This window comes from Anguilla rostrata, chromosome 10 (genome assembly GCF_018555375.3).
Source record: "Anguilla rostrata isolate EN2019 chromosome 10, ASM1855537v3, whole genome shotgun sequence".
NCBI lineage: Eukaryota > Metazoa > Chordata > Actinopteri > Anguilliformes > Anguillidae > Anguilla > Anguilla rostrata.
The window spans coordinates 11,196,460-11,219,508 of record NC_057942.1 but is presented as its reverse complement, the minus strand read 5'-3'; the positions used below and the strand labels follow the sequence as shown (position 1 = coordinate 11,219,508).

Genomic DNA, 23,049 nt, shown 5'->3' with positions numbered 1-23,049 from the left:
CATGACATGTAAATGTAAGAAGGTTACAAGAACTTATGGGGGGTGCAGTAATGGCAGAGAAGAAAAGAAGATGGAGGCACCATTCTTCACTGATGGATGGGCGTGTTCAAATGGTTTATTTCGAATATTGTGACTTTTCCCAGCAGGCAGAAAGAGACTAGTAACTAGCTAGCGAATCAGCTGTATAGACTACTGATCCTGGAAACTAATCACGAGTAGAGACTATAGCAATGTGTAATTAACGTACACCCTGCTATATTTAATAGTACATTCAGCTATATATGAATCACTACTTGACAGAAACAAGACAGAAGCATGGTCACATACCCACAACCGATGCTATGTTAAACCATTCATCTATATATGAAATAGCCTTGAGATACAAGCGGCATGGTCACTATACATCTACATCCTGGAGGACCCTACAGTTAGAACCTTCTATGTAGTTCTTTAAGCCTGAGGACAACGTCATGCCTAGGTCTGAAATCTATTACATTTTATTTCCTAAAGGAGCAAGATTTCATAAAATGTAATGCTAAAGCTTTAAAGAGACAACTCCAGGCTTTCTGGAAATGTATTTGTATTTCAGTTTTACAAGGGAGCAGATTAATTGATGGATGGTTTCCAGCTGTTTCGGATTGTTCAGTTTTAAAGGGGGAAATTAATTGAGGTGGGTACAGGTTGCATGGGTTACGGCTGGTGTCATAGCAGCAACTGTACAGCACTGGGGCGGAGAGTGGCAGTATGTACAGTTTAGGCGGAGTTTTATTATATTTAAGCGTCTTTCACTGCTTATATCTGAGTTGCTAATTGGTCTCAACCCCTTAATAAGGACACATATTGAAAAAATATATTAGCTTTTTCTTAAATCATGAAATGTGCTTAAAATGTGAATTGTCGAAAGATATGTGCAACATTTTAGCACTGTTTTTTCATTATAAAAAATCCATTAACATTCTCACAAATGTATTCACTATGTAAAGATGCAGTCGTTCTAAGAGCTCCACTGGGGTAATTGGGAGCTTTGCATCCTTTCTACTTCTTTGGAATAAGTGGAGGTAGTTGTTTTTAACTCTTAAAAAGGATGTGATAATTATTTAACAATCACTGTGTATGCATTAGCTTGTACTTTCACTTGTAGCTTGTACATTCACCCCCAGACACGCACACATACACTCACCCTATTCAGCATTACAAAAAGTGAACATCAATGTGGTCTGGCTGACATCTAAATTTATTAGCAACAGCATACCTGAAGGTTCAGTTTTCACTTTCTCTATGCAGTATTCTTCTTTTTGCTTGCTTATTCTCTTTGACAAACTTTGTAAAACTCTCACTTTCTCTCTCCAATCCACTTGAAATTAAAATTGCTGACGTAGCCACCTGAGAGGTCAGTCTTTTAGGATCGGAAAACTGAAGTTACGTAGAAAACAATACTATCTGTCTGGGATTTGTCAATTGCCAGCACACATGCTGCATGCTACATGCAGTAGCCTACTGTATGTCTTAAAGTTTTGTGTAAAATGTGATTGGTTGGACGAGACTCAGTAGAAAAAAAATAAACTATTTGTGGATTTTTTTTATTTGTTTTGCAAATTATGCTGCAAGGATATCCTCAAATAAATTAAAGTGGTTTCACACGCACTAGGCGATGCATAATTGCACATAGTCATTTTCCCGGAGAGATTTTTTTTTTTTGCGAGTGTAAAAACATATTTTTCAGCCAATGACTTTTATTTGTGAACCAGTTACATTTATTTATGAATGAGCTACATTAATTTGTGGATCAGCTGAATTTTTTTTTGTGGAGCAGCTACATTTATTTGTGGATTTTTTACATTTATTTGTAGATCAGCAACATTTATTTGTGAACTAATTATTTTATTTGTATGTTACGAAAAATATTCATGAAGCTCATTTTATTTGTGGAATTCTCATGGTATTTATTCAGACAATAAAACCCCCTCATGCCTCACTCCCATAGCTACTGTATACATGTGCTGATGACTGTAGTTTCTTTAGAAGAGACAACATTGTTTGAGTTTATTATCTATTTGCCAGCTACATTTGATGTGAATGTGGTTACAATGGTTTAAAACATTATTTCCAGCACCAAGTTAGCAAAGCTATCTGTGTTCGACTGCAAAGTCCAATGTTATGTTGATTACGACATTTTTGCGACATTTACATTGGTATGAACAAAGTGGTTACAATGACCTGTCAAGTTAAAACAACTAACATTTGCTGCGCACTAATACTGTTCTAGCCAGCATCAAGTTGGCAAAGTTATACCCCGACTGCAATATGCAACGTTATGTCAATTATATATATATATATATTATAATATTTATTCTGAGCTGTTAAGCAAGTTCAAGTTGACACCAGATGTTCATGTAGTTTGATTATCTCCCTTTTAGAGAATCTTCTCAAAAACTGTTGATTAAATGCTTTAGCTATTTGAAATTGAAATAATAGGCCTTTTTGTTGTAGAAATGGTTCCTTGCTATGTTAACTCTCATTCACCATCAACATTTTATGATGTTGAATGTGATCTAAAAATCTGACGTAGCAGGCGATGCCATATTATTACTGAAACATTATGGCATGATTTTAAACACATTAATAAACCAGTACGACAAGACAACTTTTTCTCTTTTTTTATGTCTGAAGTGTAGACTCAAATGTAGACTGAAAAGGTGAAAGAAGTGTATGAGTTCATTGTATTATACTAATGCAATAATTATGTGCTTCTTCTTTTGAATAATACAATAATTTGTACTTCTCCTTTCAATTATAATTCTATTGTTATGCACCACAATATTGTTAAGAAGCACTTTAATTAGGTAGCTTGGTTTTAAAATAAAGTATTTGCATACAAATGTGTAAATAAAGATAAAGTGTCTCCTATTACTATGAGATATTTCATAAAAGAGAATATCTTCTTGGCCATGAGACAGTATGTTTTGATGTGGAGAATAATTACTCAACACAAGAACCATGGACCACACAATAAGAACCAATAATAAACAGGACTATCTATGTAAACTGTTCTTGAGCCTCCAGAAGGTAACAGCTTCTGTAGTGGATGTTCCATTACACAAACACAATGTTTTATCATATTAAACCAAAATTCTGGCTAACATACTGTAAACACTACTTATTTAAAATTTGAGTAGCTGTTATCCAGTATTAACTGTAGTGTATCATAACATAATGGCTATGAGAGAGAAAAGGCAGTCTGTGTAAGTGTTTCCCTATCAAGTTCTTGTTTCCAAAATTCTAGTCCCACCCCTCAACTGCCAAGTCCACGGATGTCTGTTCCAAGCAGAAAATGTGGCAAAAACAAGATTCCCCCCACCCCCGTACCATCAGTACGAAAACAAAAGACTGTTTGCCTTGAATTAAAATTGCGTTTTTCATATTTTTCTACTGTTTTCTTCCTTCCCAGGATAAAACAACAGATTTATGATATCTCACTTGAAAAAAATTATTAGAAACACTTAGAAGTATATCTACTGAATACATTTGCAGCCCACTAACAAAGAAAACAAAGTCTCATAGCCTGTCATGAATAGTCTATACAATGTACTTAATTAAAGAAAGGGTCGGTTGCAGATTCTTTCCAGGAGTGAAGTGGTCCAATAAAATAGATTTTCCTGTGCCGTGACTGACTGATGGCACACACAGAAGTTGCTAATTAGCTTTTTTATAACACTAATAAATGCAAGTGCAAGTGCTGGAAATACACCATTTCCTAGATGAGTAGTCATTGACGTAATCATTGAATACTGAAACTGACAATGGAGATGGCCAGTTTTGGTTTGGCACCGGTGGATTATACAGGAAACTTTTAATCGGTTCTTTATTAAATCAAATATAGATGCAGAGTTTGGTGGAGATTCTTTTTAAACTATACAAAAAAAAAAAACCAAGATTTTAAATCTCGTTTTTGTGCTAAACCGAGAGAGGATTTTAAGAACAACATGCCCTTGTGATTGAAACACATGAGGATTGCTAGACCTACCGGCTGTTCTGGCTATTGTCTGTAGAGGTCCAGCACACAGTATGCTGGGTTAAAGGGAAACAGTTCTCGCTAATTTAAAAGGCAGGGTTCTTCCCATATGAGGTCACTGACTTAATTTTGACCCTGAACTGACCAAAGCTGAGCATACATGATTAATTGACAAAGGGCTGTTTGAGAAGCCCAGATGAGGGACAGCATTTACAGGCCACACACACACACGCACACACACACACACACGCGCACACACACACACACATGCACATACGCACACACACAAACACTGATGGTTTATGACTTCTCTCATCACAGCTCCTGTGATTTCGAGATGGCACAAATTTAGCATGTGTTACCGTTGATACTAATCCACGGGACCATACATCACCTGGTTTGCATATATATCAACACATCTGTAGCTTTTCTGCACACATGGCTGTGATTTATCACATAACTCTGGTTTTCTTTGCTCTCTGTCCATCACTCTGAGTAAAAAATCACGGCCAGTCTGTGGTGATCAGTGTATAAAGTGGACATTTTCTTTCACATCATGTCACAAAGCAATAAAATGCTTATTTCTGTTTGGAGAAGGTTCCTTGGGGCATTAAAAGCTTTCATGGAAACATGGCTCCTTAAATGAAGTACCCAGTAATTAAATAAAGAAAAAAGTAGCAATATTATCCCAAGTTTACACTTATTTTACAGTCTTCATGAATGCTTTGGATTATTCAGGGAATGCTCATAAGTTCTCCCAAAGAAAGATGAAAGTGACTTAACCTGTTTCTACACTCTTGTACACCAGCTTAGTCCCAATTATGCAGAACGGGGTTAGACCTCAAGCAGACTGAAGTTGTTTCTGGTTGCAATTGAAAGGCTGCTATTTACCTCGCACCTTTCATTTCTTCTCACGAAATTTACCAACTAAATGTTTGACATATGGACAATTTACTAAAAATATCTGGATAACATTACATTTCATTACCATTCATCATTCATTTGGCAGACGCTTTAATCCAAAGCGACGTACAGTTAGTGCATACCGAAGGCCATTAGGACAGCTACAAAACACAGGTCCGATAAGGTACAGTACTCGTTATGTAGCAGTTATCCACAGCCATGAACATCAAGTCCAGTTCACACAATAAGCATAGGCTAGGTCAGAAAATTATGGTAAGTCAAACTAGGCATGACCTCAAGCTACAAGGTAACGATACAAGTGTAACATGAAAGTGCTAAAGGAACAAGATAGAAGTATACTTGTGATAAGTGCAATCCTAGCTTGGGAGTGCCCTGCAGAGTAGTGATAGTTAGTCCAGGTACAGCCTGAAGAGATGCGGCTTCAGACCACGGCGGAAAATGGATCAGGGACCGAGTGGCTTGCAGAGGAATGGAGAGTTCATTCCACCACTGGGGAGGGTGAAGCTCAGTGGTCGGGATAACGAAAACAAGCACCTCAAATGTTTCTTTAAAATGGCCCCACAGCCAGTTTCCTCTACTGTTCTTCTCTAGGAGGGACGGGTCCAGAGAAAATCAGACAATACATACAAATTTGACGATACATACATACAAAAAACATTGACATATCATAATTCTTTGGTCTGAATAAATACATAAATAAATAAATAACAGGAAAATAGCAACTGAGGCCAAGTGGTCAAGACACATCCTAGTGAGAAAAATAATCAGCTGTCAGTTGCTGGTGCATAATCATTCACTTTGGACTTAAAGAAGTACTTGCTTCAGGGACACTGGGGCAGTAATTTTCTCTTCCATTTGTCTTCCCTACTGTGTTTGTTTCTGGTGTCTTTTAAGTTGCAGGTTTACTTTCTCCAAGAAATTGTGTGTGTGTGTGTGTGTGTGTGTTTGCATGTGTGCAGAGGGGGCAGTAAATAGAAGGGGGAAAAAATCACCATTCATCAATTACCAAAATCTATTTTATCTTGTGGATAAAATATCAATTTTCTGTTCTATGTGTCTGCTATTGACCTGAATTTATAAAGGTGTATTCACCTTCAGGTGTATGTTTATTAGATAAATGTGTAGCACTAAATTGAGCTAAAAAGAAAAGAAAAGAGTGTTTGATTCCTTTTTTTTCTTTTGCTGGTCATACTTCAGAGGGTAGCCTACTCTATTCAAATGCCAGGAATTACGGCTGACATTTATCAAACTCTCCTCAGAGAAAATGTTTGCATTTAAATGTCATTTTATCCTTCCCCCCATCATTAGAATGTGAGGCTTTTGTGTGAAAGAGCTCTGCAGTCAAACATGAGAAAACAAGATATTCACAGTTCTTGATGCTGAGGCACATGTTCATTGTGGCGTGCAGCCCATCAAAAGTGGATAGATACAAGCCAGTTTTTATGTTCTGCATTTCCTTTTTGAAGGAGCCGCACAGATCGAGTTTGATTCATGCCCTACTTTGCAGCAGACAAACTTGTCAAACTGTTAATAAGGGGAGTAATGGGAAGTCAGTCATTGCCAAAGGGCTGAGCTAAGATTGAACCCCTGACTTCTTCTACAGCACACATAGCCAGCCACTGCAGGGAACTGGATGTGCTGCAGCTCTACTGATAATGCAGTCAGGATTTAAAAAAGTACAGATAAGTAATTTGGGCTGTGTGTGTGTGTGTGAGAGAGAGAGAGAGAGAGAGAGAGAGAGAGAGTGAGAATCATATTGGGGATATGCCTATGTGGCTCATATATATAGTGTGTTGGTGTGTGTGTGTGTGTGTGTGTGGTGGGGGGGGGTGTTAGACAATGGGCTGTCACAGAATGATTAAAGACTGGCATATCTCTCAAAAAGTGCAGGCATCCATAAGCATGCCTCATAAATAAAAGGCCAGCATATTTTATTTAATTAAATATAAGTGCAGATGACTTAGTCACTGTAACCTACAAGTTTCTAGAGACTGGGCATTCAGTACTCAATCTTGTATCATATACACACACATATATATATATCTAAGTAAACTTTATTTTTTGTCTTTAAAGCTTTTCCTGCTTTTATTGGTGGCCTGCATAGGAGCTGCATGTTGTAAAGATGCTGTTAAAATCTTCTTTCTATTCCATTTTTTTCCCTAGTTGTTAAAAAGGTGTTAACGTATTCCATGTGCGATATCTCTCCTAGTTGCCACGCTCTGAATAATGCTATCACTCCTAATATCTCCCGTCCATGTATTAAAGTCAGCACCAAACCTCTTGGGTGTTTTATGTAGCTGCCAGAGACTTGGGCAGCAGTATCTCTGGCAGGGGAACGCAACAGTGCAAGGCTGATTGAAAACCAGAGAGGAAATCCACGTTCACGTTCCATGTCGCTGGCTTAATTCTGCTAGCACAACATTGCGCTGTCTAATGAATACACTTTTTGTAGCCAGCCAACGTGAGCCGTTCGTGTTTTGAAGATTGTGCTGGTGTAAATGTCACTTGTAGCCTGCACAGCAGATGCAGACAAATTGTTTTGCATGTCAGTTCTGGGGGGCAGGGTGTGTGACGAGGACGTGGCGCTTAAGATGCACATGCCAGAATTATGCATTCCCCTTTACACAGCAGGAGTGACGGATGGATTCAAAATGACAAGCAGTCCATGCATCTCCCATACATCAGCTCATCTCATTCACAAATGTGGGTTTCGTATGATCGGTTTCAAAGGCACCCTGCATAGCCGCCATTCCGCCCTGTAGCCTTGTTGTGCTTCATCTAACTAGGGCTTGGTTTGGTTTTGCGACCTTATTGAAAAACAAGGCCAGTGCCTGTTGTTGCACTGGTGGTTCAGTAGGGGGCAATCAATCCTCAAATACCAAGACCTGTGATGGGACTCTTTATTGCAGGAGATATACGGCATCATACTATGTGATATAATCCTGACGTGTGCAGTCGTTGGGTAACATTGTATTTGGTACAAATAGAGGCGGTCCTCATTTCTTGTCCTGCCACTGAAACAGTAATTGGCTAAATGCAGCTCTTCATCACCACCAAAGCTGATGTGTGGCGAATGTTCTGGTTCCAAATGAGCGGTGATTGAAGTGAACTACATATCCTACCTTTTACTAGAAAGTGCTTTGCTATCCTTGACAGTTGGAGAAAGGCTCTATAAAATGTCAGTTCATCACTGCCCATTAGGGTTTCTGTTTTGACATTCATAGTTCACACAGACTTGGCTAACTTATTTTGTGGGTGTCTGTTCACTCCCAGCTGTATTCATGAGCTCCACAACCAGTTATCTTTTAATAAATGCCTCCCTGGAACACACTGAAACACAGAGAAACAGTAAACAGTGAAAAGTGTGGTTTAAAACTGAGAAAGTAAAGAAAGGACCTTATGTTCAAAACAGTTTCTGCCCTCCTTTAACCTGGGGTTTCCATTGTTCTTTCCTTGGCCTCTGCTTTGTACAGTAACAACAGAATTTCCTTTTGCTCCGCTCTGGTGATCAATATTTCATGAATCTCCAGCTACTGGGGCTCGGTCCGGTCACCAGCCCCTTTTCCACATTCACATCTCTGTGACTCGTTTGTCTCCCCTGTTTTTGTTGCAGTTGAACATGAACATAAATGCTGTATAAAATTCCATCTTAAATGCAAGCAGATGCCCTCAGATGAGGTGGGTATCATACAGTGTATGTGGGGCCTCCGAGAAGCATCCATCTCGCGGCAGAGTTCAAAGGTCACTTCATTTAACTGTCTGCTGGAATCTCTGTCTGCCGCACACCCACACAGTTTGTGCATTATGTCAGCTGTCATCCAGCTTTAACACTGGTAGACAAACAGAAAGTTCAGACCCAGTGAATTTTGATCTGACCTCTGCCATGGTTCTTGAAGTACACAGGAGACAACTACTCATCTGTTTTTTTTTCTTTTGTTCTCAGTTAATTATACAGGTTAACATCTTCTTTTATCTTTCTTTTCATTTTTTTTGAAGAGATGAGAGGTAGATACTTTACATGCATGCAAAATTAAGACAGATTAAGTATTCAATGAAATGAACATTATAATTGTACTTGCGTAATTAATAAATACAACAATCAGAAAGCAAGCTTCTCGTAATTATGCTCACTGGGTTCCTTGCATTCATGTGTCACAGAAGGCAGTACCAAGTACATGTGTAACACATTTACTTCCTGCTTATGTTCCTCATAATGGCAAAATAAGTCTCCCTCTCTCTCTCTCTCTCTCCCTCTCTGTCTCTCTTTCTCTCTCTCTCCCTCTCCCTCTCTCTCTCCTTTGTCCCTTGTCATAATGATTCTTTCCTTTCTACTTTGTTCATAAATCAGAATCATATTTAGTTTTTGTATGAACATTAGAGAATCTGAGCTCATTTGATGTGAGGAGAGTCAAACAACAGCTGCAAGTTAAATTCCATCCCATCATCAAGACACAGTAAGGGAGACTGATGATGGTGGGGCCTCCTTTGTTTACCAGAATAGAACATTCCTACTGCATGTATTTTTGAATGCAGATATGGAAGCTTTTTTTTTAGATGTTTAGCAGTTGTCAAAGAATTCCGTGAGACAAAAAAAGAAGGGGAAAAAATTAGAAAGGAAGTAGCCAACAGAGAGACTAAATTTGAATTTTACTTGTGGTTCCTTTTATGTCACATTTGTAGTGAATGGAAATACTTGTACTTGCCAAGTCCATGAATGAGGTTTGGAAGACAGTGACTTTGTTTTTTCCTCAATGCAAGCAGCTGCAGCGCTGTTGAGGGGCCTGTAGCAGAACAAAGCAAGGTCCTGCTCTGTAATGTTTTTAATCCTCATTGTGGGTTGCCATAAGTGAAGTGAGGCAGAAGATACCAGAAGGTCGAGGATGTTGCTCCCCACCAGCACAGTGGTTCCTTTGTGGTGGGTTCACACATGTGTCTGAGGCCTCGTTCTGCCCAACTGGATCAGAGGGGTCCCAGGCAGGTGCCTAATTGGGAGAGCTGGGTCTGTAGAGGGGTGCATAAGCACTGGGCATGCTTCACATCTGTCGACCCACCCGGCTCAGTCTCCCTGAGTACACGAACATTCGAGTTAATAAAAAGATTTTTTACAGTTTTAGCCCTGAGAAGGTCTCCAATGGTCCATGAAAGAATTGGAGCAGTTCAGTAATGTACTTTGATTTGGAGTTAATCGCCTATCTTTTTCATCATAATATCTTTATTGACTCCCATCCAAATGATTTCCTGACTACAAAATTTAATACTGGCTGAACAGACTCTGAGTAAATATATTAATGGGGCATGTATATTCTGTCTGCGTTGTAGAAGTCATTTCAATACTATCTATAAAGAGTAAGACTTTACACACTGTAGCCTATATTCACACTTCCATAGGCAAAGAAACTTTTAAAATAAGAAAATGATTTTTGGTGGAGTGCCCTTTTGATTTATTAACTGGTTAAAGCACTAGGATTAAAATCATGTGTAAGACATCAATGCAACATGAAATCATTTTCAGAACCATTTTAATTTGCCAGAACTGTGTGTTGACAGTTGGTAAATGAATATTACTCCTGCAGAGTAATATTAATCATTGAACAAGCAGTCTTGGGGTTAATTGCACCCTCAATTTAGCATTATGAGGGGGATGAATCTGATGAATGTCTGCTTCTAATGAGATCATGAGAAACCATGGTCCCACCCTATTTTACAAACCAAACAGAACTGATAAAAGTGAAATTCGTAACTCAACTGTAATAGGTTTTCTGAACTTCTTCCCAGTGTTTTTCAAAAAGTGCCATTTCTGTCTGAAGCCTGTGCATAAATTTGTTTATGAAAAACAGAGTATATCATTTTTTCTGTATTTTCATGAGACTATCAAGTTGTCATATAAAAGTTAGTGTTGACAAGTTATGCAAAGGGAAGCAATGGCTGTGCTGGCAATAATGCAACCAGCTAATCCTTATTCACAAATCGTGTTTAAAATCTTGTGTCTGGACACAATGGCAGGACAGCTGAAAAATTGTTAAAAAGGTTTTTTTTCTGAAAACCAGTAAATGGAGCAATCTTCTATGAATATACTACTTGTAAAAGTAAAATCCTGGAAGGATGCCATCCTTAATGTTCTTGTATTGAGCTGCATTTGATCTTGAAACTACAAAGCATCGATTTCATAAGACTCTTTTTACACCGCAGCCACAAGCCGTGCTCGCACAGAGCAGGAGCAGAGCAGACTCATTCATACGCGGACACAAAGAGAGCTAGCCATGGGCACCTGGACAGCCAGCAGGAGTCGTTGGAGCAGTGAACAATGCCGTATCCCTCCCATATCCCTGAGCGATGTGAAGCCAATTATGCTTCGTCCATGTGGGGCTGCCGGCCGCAGTCTTCTAGGAAAGTTTTCTTAATCCCTCTCTTTCACAGTGTCACCTTGCCCCTGCCCATCACACAAAGGTTGGACCTTCTCCCGCAAGGTCTCATTCACTCCTGCCCACAGCCCCACAGCGTTATAATTGACTCCACAGTGAGATTTTCATATGAGTAAATGGATTGGATTTGCTTTGAACACTGCGAGTACTTGCCATGGCTAATAAACAACAGTAGACTACAGTACTTTCTTTGCTGCTACATCTACAACATAGTTCAGTTGGCCATGTGACTTTAACTTCAGTACGCTTAATGGTGCTCTCTACAGTATGTAGCTGCCACTTACTTCAGCACCATCTGCCACCATTTACTATATTTATTAGCTGTTAACCCATATTGAGTGAACGGCATACAGGCATCGGCAAGTTCATTAGAAGTGTGATTTTATTTGCACAGTCTCCAGATTAGTTGCCATGTAAATGTAATTTGCACGACTGCATATGGAAGCAAGAATGATTTGACCAAAGATCATGGCCTTGCTTATAGCAGTTGTTATTTACTAAGCACTTTATTACTACACATTTGGTACTGCTAGAAACCCTTATCAGGTCCTGCACGATTCTTGTGGGCATGCAGAGCTCTACTCTGGATTTCACGTCCTACTGTGATAACTCCTTTCCCATCGTTCTTCTCTTTATCATTAAAAATTCACTCTGACACTCCTCGAATATTTGACACAGGGAGTCATGGAGAGGGAGAAGCAGTCAGCCTCTTATATACTGCTCTACAGGACGAACAGAGGATTGCTAAAGGGCAAGTGAGAAAGGAAAAGAAACAGAGATAACAGCCGCTTTCCCTCCATGCCTCCTATCATGGAAACCAAGCCCTGAATTCATGCTATCCCAGAAGGACTGAATGTTTAAAAGCCATTTACTCTCCTCACATACTTTGTCCAGCTGGTGATTGACCCATGTGGCTCTTGCCCCAGAATTACTTTTTCTTTTCTCATGTGTAATGCAATATTTAATTGGAAAGGCACGTAAGTGGGGTTATTTGGAACATATAAATACCTGAGCCTCATTACCTGGGACCAGAAAGGCAGAGTCACAATGTCACTGACACATCAGCTTCTCAGTGCAAGATGGTTTATTGCGCGGTTAACAACTAGCTGCGTGCTTCTGGAACAATTTGGAGAATCATGCCTCCTTGACAGTTGCGTAATGTTTAACTGTGGTTCTCGCAAGCCTCAGCCGACGAGCGAAGCCTTTGGCTGTTAGGCACCGCGGGCTTCATGAGCTCCAGGACTCTGACGCTCTTCATGCCTGTGGGATACGGGAAAACCTGGCTTTGTGTGTCTCACCAGATCTGATCCAGCTTATGTTTTATGGATGTCTATTTTTTAAAAAAAGCTGAATTTCCAACCCCTCCCAGTCTCAGTGCTTCAATAAAAGTAATGCAACATAAGCACAGGGGCAGCTGGGCTCTTTGGGAAATTGGATTTCAGAAAAATGGTCTCACACTTCCGAAAATTATCTGCAATGGCTAATTAGACTTAGAGGATTACTTGTCTCTGACCCTTTCTGTTGAGAAATGTTTCCAGGACTGGATAGCTGTGCCATACGGATACAGTGATCCTCAGGGAATACACTAATAATGGCCAAGTGCTGTTCTCATTGAGAAACAACCAAGGGAGAGAGATTGGAATTTAAGTTACATTTATTATGGGAACAGCAGATTCTCAAACACAATACACAAACAGGCCTAGTAGAATTGGCAAACCAATATTATATATTGGCAGTTCCTGGTTCTGTTTTTCCTCAAATTGAAGCAATTACTGTACGCTTCATTTAAGTATATTTACAGTAAATACATTTTTTAAATGTGCTCAATATCAGTGTATAAAACAAAATATGTGTGTGATAAGTATAGGTTGTTACATTTGTTTCTACAATGAAAGTTTCATAACTATCCAGTGCATGAAATATTATCATTATATAAGTTTATTACGATAAGCAGATATTTACAAAAAACCTGTATAATCTTGTAAAAAATTTCACTTTACTTTACTTTTCACTTTACAATCACTTTACTTCACTGTTTATTTGGGTCTAAATTGGGTGCTAAATTTAAGGTGAAAACAAAAACCAGCAGTGCTTGTGGCTCTCCATGACCAGGGTTGCAGAACCCTGGCCTAGAATATTGGGATTTTGTGATTCAAAAAAGAAAAAAAAAATGTCTGACACATGCTGAGGTGAAAGTCTGAAACATCTTTGTAAATAAAACACACAAAAGAGTGGCCCCTAATGGCATAATTCTGAGAAACGTGAAAATGGACAACATTCGGTATTAATGTCATACTTGATTGAGAATTTAATCATTTTTAATTACTGTAATGGTATGGGTCCGCTATTGAGTATACACCTAGTTTTACTGTATTCTGTAGAAAGCCCCTGCATGTCATGTAAGTCTGTGTGTGTGAACAAATTCTGATTTCCTCAGCATTTGCCTGTCAAGTAATAAAGAATCTGTGCTTACCTTAGCCAATTTTCCATTATCAGAACTCATCAGACCATGAACTTTTAGCCCACCCACTTTTAAAACTGTCTTCCACTGCCTTTTTAGGGTTTTGTAAGGCTAACTTGTGGACAGTGGGGATAAAGGGAAAGTTACTGGACTGTGTAATGCAATGCGGTTTTCAACAGAATGCAGAAGAGCCCTGACTTTTTTCAGTTAGGAAAAAAAAAATCATAACTAGATAGTGAGAGTAAAATAAATTTGTGACAAGCTTGGCAAAGGTTTGAAGAAAAGTGAACTAAAAACAACTGTGCTTCTACAAGCTGATTCAGTTTAGAAATACTGTATGTGATAAGTTCCTGCACATCTGACCAGGTGGAACAGTATGTGCTCTTATTAGGCTACATCATAGCATGAAAGTTCATCCGCCTATTATCATTACAGACAGTTTCCTTTTTTGTGTTCACTTGGGAGGGATCAGTGTGATGTCAGGGGCTAGAATTGCCATTTAGAGCACACAGATGGATTCCCATCTAGAGCTGTCTGGCCTTGGTTCCCTAGGCTTCCACACCGTCCAGGAAACTACAATGACCAGACTTAAATAAGTGAAGTCCCATGTGATATTTTTGACCAATTGCAGGCAATCTCTGTATTGATATCATTGGGAAAACATCTCATCTATGTTGGCCAGGGTGGCCAAAGTCAATGTGGAGTTTCGTTTTCTCCAGAAACACATTATTTTTTACGTCATTTAGTTAGTATGGCCTGCGTTCTAGCCTGAGTTCCTTTATCCTTGTAAAAATATTGAGTTTAGGCTACATACAAGTGAGTCAAGGTTAAAAAAATATTTCACCATATTTTTGCTGAACAACAAATTACAATTCATTTGCACTGCACATTTCAAACTTTTCTGCAAAAATTTTCCATTGAGCACTTGTGTTATTGCATAATGGGTTGCTTTCAAATGCATTTCTCGTATATTTCTAGCCCTCCTCCCGAATGTGAAAAAGACTTGCGATAGCTGCAGGGCATTTCATTTATTCAATGCGCTTAACTTTCCTTGAGCTGAAATAACCCTTCTCTCATATTATCCTGTGTCCTTTTCTGTTTTAATTCCTGCTGATGGGATGATAGGACAGGTTGTAAGATGGCTGCCTAGACTGAATAGTCCTGCTGGAAACCATGGAAGGATGGCAACGTCTTAAAAAAGAAAAACTTTTTTTCTATCTTAGTGACTTTTGACATGTTTTGGTAGTAAAGTTAAATGATTAGACATGATTTAAGGAACTGATTATCTGTGAGACATTAAAATATTTAACAATGTAATTATGTCTTATAGGGAGCATATTTAGCTTTTTGCTGCCTGATGGAAAACATGTTTGACTAGTACAGGTTATTGTTTGCTCAGCTAGAAGGGCCCTCCCTTATTCTTCTGCATTGTTTCATAAATTAAATTGGATGTGATGCAATAGGAAACATATGCATGTGACATATCAGGAAAGGTCTGTGGTCTACCCAAGGGCCAAATAATAATGGCTTATTTTTCATATTCTTCTCTGAGGGTTTCATATAATCATATGTACCACTGAATAAATAAAAAGAGAATAGGAAATCTGTCATTTTTATTGTATTTATTTTTTATTAAAGCAAATAAATAAAAAGTTTTTACTCTCATGCAGCTCCAACAACTGATCTCCATGTCTCATGTCACTCAGTATCACCTTATAGTCATACAGGCATTGACACTTTGGTGGCCATTCAACGCCTCCCTGCTTGTACTGAGATGAGACAGTAGACAAAACAGAGAGAACCGTAACTGAAGGTCAGGTTTCTGACCCGTATTTCTCAAACCATAAATGACTTGCTACAGCTCACTAGGGAGACCATAAAATGGATAAAGGTCCATTACACTCTCTGACCATGTGATTTCAAGACTTGAAGATCTGGGACAAATTAGCTGTCCTACACATGTATTGTATAAACACAGAGTTATATAAGTAAAGTGGTCTTACTGGTTGAGTCTCTTCCATGCATCCTACTTTATGTTTTCCTGTGTATTCATTCTTAATGGGATCTGCTGGTAAACTGGCAGCCTACAATTCCAATACTCAACCGACTGGAGATAAAAATATTAAATATTGGATTATTTCAGATATGCACTAAGATGGACTGACGCTGTGTAAATGAAGGAACCAGAATGAACATTATATTACGTCCAGATGTTAACTGGTGAAAATTTTGAGAGTGTAACTTGACATTCTGGTGGGAGTGATATATTTAAAATCACTTCTCTGCTGCAGCTATGGAAACTGGAGTTATAGTGCATCATGTGGGCTGCATGAGACCCAGCCTTCTTCCAATGGGAGTATTCTGTAGAGGCTGTTATTGGGTGCTGTTACTAACCAAGTGGCCAGAGCAGAACAGTGGAAATCGGTAGAAGGAGTTAAAAAGGGCCTTAATACAGCTTCTGCTCCACTACTCTGTCAGAGGCAGCATACTGATTCAGGGGAATGAAATAACATACTGCATCAGCGTGCGCATATTATAATTAGCTTATGCAATTTCATGGAAGAAAACACAAACAACTAATCTAGTCAAACGGAAAAGAAAAAAAGGTTATATGAAGGTGCATTTGTGCCTACCTAAAATCACCTTGATTAATTTTTACCAGTCCACTGTACCTTTACAGCCACACAATGAAATATATTTAAATAATCTGACTGTATGTAAAGTTTTGACTTTATTGTGGTCAAGCATTTGTTACTGTTAAAAATGACATTTGTTGTACAGAATCCTCTGTATGCATTACATTGTACTGTGCATTGGCATAGTAAAGTCTTCAACTGACACTAAAACATATGCTATCTCAGGTAAATTTTAAAAAAAGGTTACCTACAAAGATAGCCCTTTAACACCATTGTAAATTGTTAAATGGTGAAGGGAACATTTACAAAGGTGTACAAGCTGTTGATGCTGAAATGTCCAAGTGCAATAAGATCAGATTTTAAGAGTCATTTTTTCATACAGTGTAAACGACAATTATAGCAACAATTATAATGTGGGGAGTGTTAGGAAGAAAAAACAGAGTAAGACTGAAATAAAGGCTGCTAATCTAAACTTTATGAAAGAAGTAACTTGAAATTATTCATGGTGGCCTTGTGCAACTTTTGTTGTAGACCTCAAAATTAAAATATCAAGAAAAAATAACAGTTTTGAAAGAATAACAGGTTCTGCAAAACCTGCAGGTACAATTATGATTTTTAAAAACAGCCCAGATTTGCTAAATGGGTGTCTTAAAGTCTCAAGGACTGCATTCAGTTTGTTGTACCAGCAACTTTTGCAGAATTATAGTATGCAATGCTACTAATTTATCTCCACAAAGTAAGGGGTGGGGTGGGGGCACAGAACAACATTACAATAGACTTATTTTTACCTTCAGGTTGAAAAGGAGCATGTGAGAGACAACTGCCTCATAAGGTTTTGTAATCAGTCACCAGAAGGACAAACAGGGCTACTGTACTTGGTACAGAAAAAAGGAGGCTACGACCTGGACATGATCCTAACTGGAAAAGAGGCTGATCACTCAATGCCACCCATAAAAGCATTTGCCAAGTTAATAATGAACAAGAAACCCTTTGGCTACAGCTCTGAGAGAGGCTGGTTCGGCTGACTCAATTTCAGCTGACACTGATACTACTTCAGTGCATGTATGACAGTGTCCTAAAATAGACACCATATAGCTGGCTGACATTACTTTTGACATTCCTAGAATGGTGTTGTGCTGCTATTGTTTGACAGTATAGGAACCATAACAGTCAGGTACATAAACTGACTTTCAGTACTGCTGAATGTAGGAATCGATGAATGTTTCATGTTAGAGCTATGACATTTATTCTGCAAACAGGTGTCTGCTATACTAAGTAAGAAACTTTTAGATTTAAGATGCTGAATAACCAGAAAGTGATTTGTGTTTGAATTTGTTTTTGAAGAAGAAGGTGACTGGCCTCTGGTTAAGAACTCAAACAAGGGCCCCCAAGAAGAATTTTGGGTCACATAAACAGGTAGGTTGACCTGGATCAATCTAGGACACAGACACTGAATCAGGATAGTGAAACATTCAGGCACATCTCAGAAAGCAGGCCTGCTGAATCAAGTTGGACGATGTAAGGGTATCTCCATGTTTCCACCTCAACCATATTGTGACTGCAGTCTGTGATGAACTTAATGAACGCTACTGACATTATTTCAACTGATTATGTCCTGCCAGCAGCTCAAAAGAGAAAATCCATAGCAACCTGTCTTCTGACACTCATGGCCCCTCATATACATGTAAATGTCTCAGCAAAGCACAGTGCACTGACACCCACATTCTCCACAAACATAGCTGAATGGTATCCCTATCAACTGAACTGCCTTTTTCATTCAAATGCAGTCTCTTTAAATATTTTGAAAGGTTCAACTGAACTGACTGATTGTCTGAATTATTATATTCTCCCATCACATTTTCCTGTACCCTGCTGCACATCTTTGTTGGGGGATTTGTTGAGACTTTGAATACAACAGAACCAGGGGTGGGGGGAACATCACAAGATTTTTCCCTTTGTCTAATGTGGGTATAGGGCTTGGGAAGATTGATACAAAGCAATAACATGAAAACCAAAGAGCAGGGATAAATGCAGCCTTATGTTTTATCACTTTAAACTGTTTTAAATGCAAGGTTGCCTCAATTAAATGTAAGCATTTTCTGAAGGGAACACTTTTTTAAATTAACCAAAATGTGTGGGGAATGAGAGAGAGAGAGAAAAAGAGAGAGTGATAGAGAGAGAGCAAGTATGTGTGCGTGACAGCAAAAGATCATTAACACTTTCAGTTTGGGGAATGCCCTTTCCTTTGCAGCATGACAATGCCCCAGGCACACAGCGTACAGAACAGTGTGGAAGAATTTGATTGGCCTGGACAGAACCCTAACCTCAACCTCATCCAACACATTTGGGATCAGTTGGAAAGCCAATTGCGAGCCAGGCCTAATCACTGCGGTGCCCAACCTCACTAATTTGATTGTGAGAAGCAAATCCCTGCCGCAATTCTCCAACATCTAGTATAAATCCTTCCCAGAAGAGTGGAGGCTGTTATAGCAGCAAAGGGGTGGAACAACTCCATATTAATGGTAATACTTTTGGATGAGATGTTGGATGTCAGGTGTCCACATACTTGAACCGATGCCCGTGTCTCCCAGTTTATTTCACAGTAGCTCCCCAACCATTTATGTCTGCCAACTCTAACACTTCTCTACGTTGATGTGTATAGACCAATACAAATATATGTGTGACAAAGACACAATTAAAACATATTTAGTTCAATACTAATTAGTTCTGTTGTTTGAAATACGACAGACTAATATGCTAAATACCGATAATTAGCTGAATACTCCCCGGGCGCAATTACCCACATAGAGTGACAGTTTAAACTGGTTGTCCGCTAAACGTTTTAAGCAACACATCTCCTCCACAACCGGCGTAACGTTGTAGTTACTCTCGGCGCGCATCACTAATGCAGCAGGGTCCTTATAATAACTGGACCAATGATACACATTTCTCCTCCCTCCTACTCCCCTCTCTAAGCGTTGGAGTCTTTTGCGCTTGTCACTGAAGCTAGAAAAGCAGAGCACGGGCGCCGCTGTCTGCCTTGTTTGGTTGAAACAGAAGGGCCGTTGTTAGAAGACAGTATAAATGTTCGCTTCATTCCTGTAGGAACTTCATAAAGACATGTTTAATTTGCCTGCAAAAGAAACGGATGAATATAACGAACTCTCTTTAAACCGACGAGGCTGAAATATTACGAATGAAATCGACTTCGCGGAACATAAGTTCGTTCTCATAATAAAAGCCACCAACATAATTTGCGTGCAACAGTAAAGGTAGTTATTTTGCCAGTGAGAAAATGCGTGCATGCGTCTTAATAGAAATGTTCGGATTTGGATTATTTTTTAATACCTGGATACGACAGAAAGTAGTTCGTGATCACATGCGGAACGGCGAATAGAAGGAATGGTAAACAGGAATGAATTTTAGGAAGCGGAGGTCAGCGCGGCGAGACTGGATTATTTTCCCAGCAATGTTTCTGGTTCCAATTGTTTGTTTTTTATCCGAGACTTTTGCTGCGCCCTCGCTTACGGCCGAGCAGATGAACATGGGGGTGGTAAGTGATTCTGAGCCAAAGTTTCTTTGCAATTAAATACTGGATTACTCTGCGGCATGTGATGCGCAATCTTCGATTGATTGCGAAAAAAAAAAAAAATCAGTTTTTAACTGGTTCATATTATGTATGGATTATAACTAAATAGTAGACCCCGGAGACCTGCAAAGTTTTGGATGGGAAGAATCAAAAGGAATAATAGAATTATGAAAATAGTTACCTTATATAATTGTTATCCTGAACTTTCCTGTCTGATTAAGGATTAACTGAGCTTTCTATTTGTTTATATCTTTAAATATATCTAATTAAATTAATAATAATTATTGCATGATTGTTGTCAGAACACTACCCGTTCGAATATATTTTATTGCATTGTTAGCTGACTATAACTGAATGGTATATTAACTCTCAGTATATCGAAAACCGACGGCAGAAGAGTCCCATTTTATATATATATATGTGTGTGTGTGTGTGTGGGCTGTGGTGGAGACTGGCTTTACAGTGTTACCTTCAACCATGGAGAAGTATTTTGCATTGATGTAGACATAATTAATGATCATATTCGTGGGTGTCCCCTATGAAGGATAACGTAATGAACTTCATCTTTTGAGCTAAGCCTAAGGTACGAGAGAGAGAGAGAGAGAGAGAGAGAGAGAGAGAGAGAGAGAGAGAGACGGTTACTAGTAAACTGCCATGGTACTGTATTTTATTGTGGAAAACTTCACACGCTATATTGTTCAGTTAAATGGATATATCTATGCCACTTGCTAGTTAGTGCATTCAGCAATCATTTACTGAAAATGTTTTGCAGTTTTCATCTGTAGCGTGTATATGGATTAGCAGTCAAATGGACATTGAAATGGTGTCTAATGCAAATGTTTCATTCCTTTTTGTAGAGCCTGAACAAACACATGCATGTATGCTCGTGTGTAGCTTATTATCTCCTCTTGTCTAGCTAGTAAGACATCGATTAACCTGCTGTTAGGAGCACAATAAGGAGGTGTGGAGTCCTGCTTCTGTTTTGCAATGAGGGGTTTGCATGAAGGTGGTCAGTAAAAGGGTGTCAGAATTTCAGTGTGGTGCCATGAGTCCTTAAGGTGCATTAGTTCAGATCATAACATAAGAGTGGTCAGGGTCAGAACAATTGATTTCTTACTTTCCAATTTAGGCTACATGTCCAGATGTCCATCACAATAGATGTCTACACAAATACATGATTTGTCACTAAGGGTGTTACTGACCAGAGTACCTGAGATTTCGCTGACCAAATAATAATCACTGGGTATGTATACGAGCAAATGTTTTCTTGCACCCTTCCCACCTATAACTGCTGATACATGGTTTGCAAATACCTGCTATTTTTGATGGAGTGGAACTGGCCATATGAAGACTACTGTATCATAGAGTGACATCATGGTCTCATTGATGGACTGCATTTGGCAGCGTAATCTTTTCAGGTTGTAATTTTGTTGCAGTGAATGCGACAGAGGGTAAATCACAGTGTTTTGACTCAATCCCACCGTCACCCTAGATCAAATGCATTCTTACCCTAATAATTGCAGCACATTCCTCTCTGGGTTTTATGCATTTGCATTCAACACGTTTATTACCTCATCAGTTGTACACAGTTACCTAGCTGACTAATGAAGTGAGTGTCAGTGCTATCCAACTGTCAAAAATGGCACAATGTGGCTCAGTGTATCTGTAGATATATTACATTACATATGTAGATACATGTATTTTATACATACAGATTCTGTTCTGTTGTTGTTTATAAATATAAGCTGATGTCTATTTTGATCCCATAAATTCAGCTGTAGTACACACACATGCACAAACCCAAGCATGCACACTCATGAATGCACATGGGCACACACACAGACACGTCCACAAGCATACATGCACACACTCACACAAACAGCTGCAAACATGCAGTTAAGCTGCTAGCAAGTGCTTCCTCAGCTAAATGGCTGCTGTGTCTCGCACTTGGTCTATGCCAGCATATTGGGGAAGCAGCACACACAGCGACTGGCGGGACCTTCTCTGTAATTGTCTTCAGACAGACCCATCATGAACTATTCCAATTCATACTCCCACTGCAATTTAAACTGTGTGAGTGAAATGATTACAGTGACAATGAGAATGCTATTGCTGTCAAATGAGGTGATTTAGTGCAAGTGATGAGGTAAAGAACCTGTTGAATGCAAATGCGTAAAACCCAGAGAGGAATGTGCTGTACTTATTAGGGTAAGAATGCATTTGATCTAGGGTGAAGGAGGGATTGGGTCAAAACACTGTCATTCACCCTCTGCGACATTCCCTGCAACAAAATTACAACCTGAAAAGATTACCCTGCCAAATGCAGTCTATCAATGACAGGATTCAATCCTGAAGACCATGATTTCTCTCTATAATAGTCTTCGCATGGCCAGTTTCACTCCCTCTAAAGGAACAGGTAACTACAAAACATGTGTTAGCAGTTAAAGGTGAGAAGGGAACAAGAAAACAGTTGCTGGCAAGCCAGATATACATAGAGTACCCAGCGATTATCAGTGACAAAACCAAATGAAAAGGGGTCAGCAAAATCTCAGATGCTCTGGTAAGTACTGGTAACAATCCATATTAGTGACAAATCAAGTATTTGTGTAGACAACCATTGTGATGGACATTTGGATGTGTAGACCAGATTTGGACAGAAATAAGTCAATTGTTCTGTCAGGAAAACATACAGGTGAGTTTTCCTGAACACACATGTGCTATGGTCTCAACTAATGCACCTCAAAGCCTCATGGAACCACCCTGCCATGGGTTCTGGCACCATTTTACTTACCACCTTTAGGCAACCTCCTCATTGCATAACAGTAGCGGTACTCCACATCTCTTTACTGTGTTCCTGCGACAGCAGACTAATGGAGGCCCTACTAGCTGGGCTAGAGGAGAATATGCGTGCCATCTAGGACTTGCAGAACACAGAGCATACATATGGTCATTTATGTTCTACTAAAGGAACGGAAAAGATTTGCATTAGAGACCACCTCAATGTT

General features: G+C 39.1%; 1 protein-coding gene across 1 annotated transcript in view; it reads left to right on the top strand.

The window, feature by feature from the left end:
- The first annotated feature begins 19,441 nt into the window (after positions 1–19,441).
- LOC135264950 (matrix metalloproteinase-17-like) overlaps positions 19,442–23,049 on the top strand; it is a 29,726-nt gene continuing 26,118 nt past the window's right edge. The window contains exon 1 of the mRNA XM_064354035.1: positions 19,442–20,008. Within this exon, the coding sequence (XP_064210105.1) occupies positions 19,871–20,008 (138 nt within the window). The 5' untranslated portion in view covers positions 19,442–19,870. The remainder of the gene's footprint in view (positions 20,009–23,049) is intronic.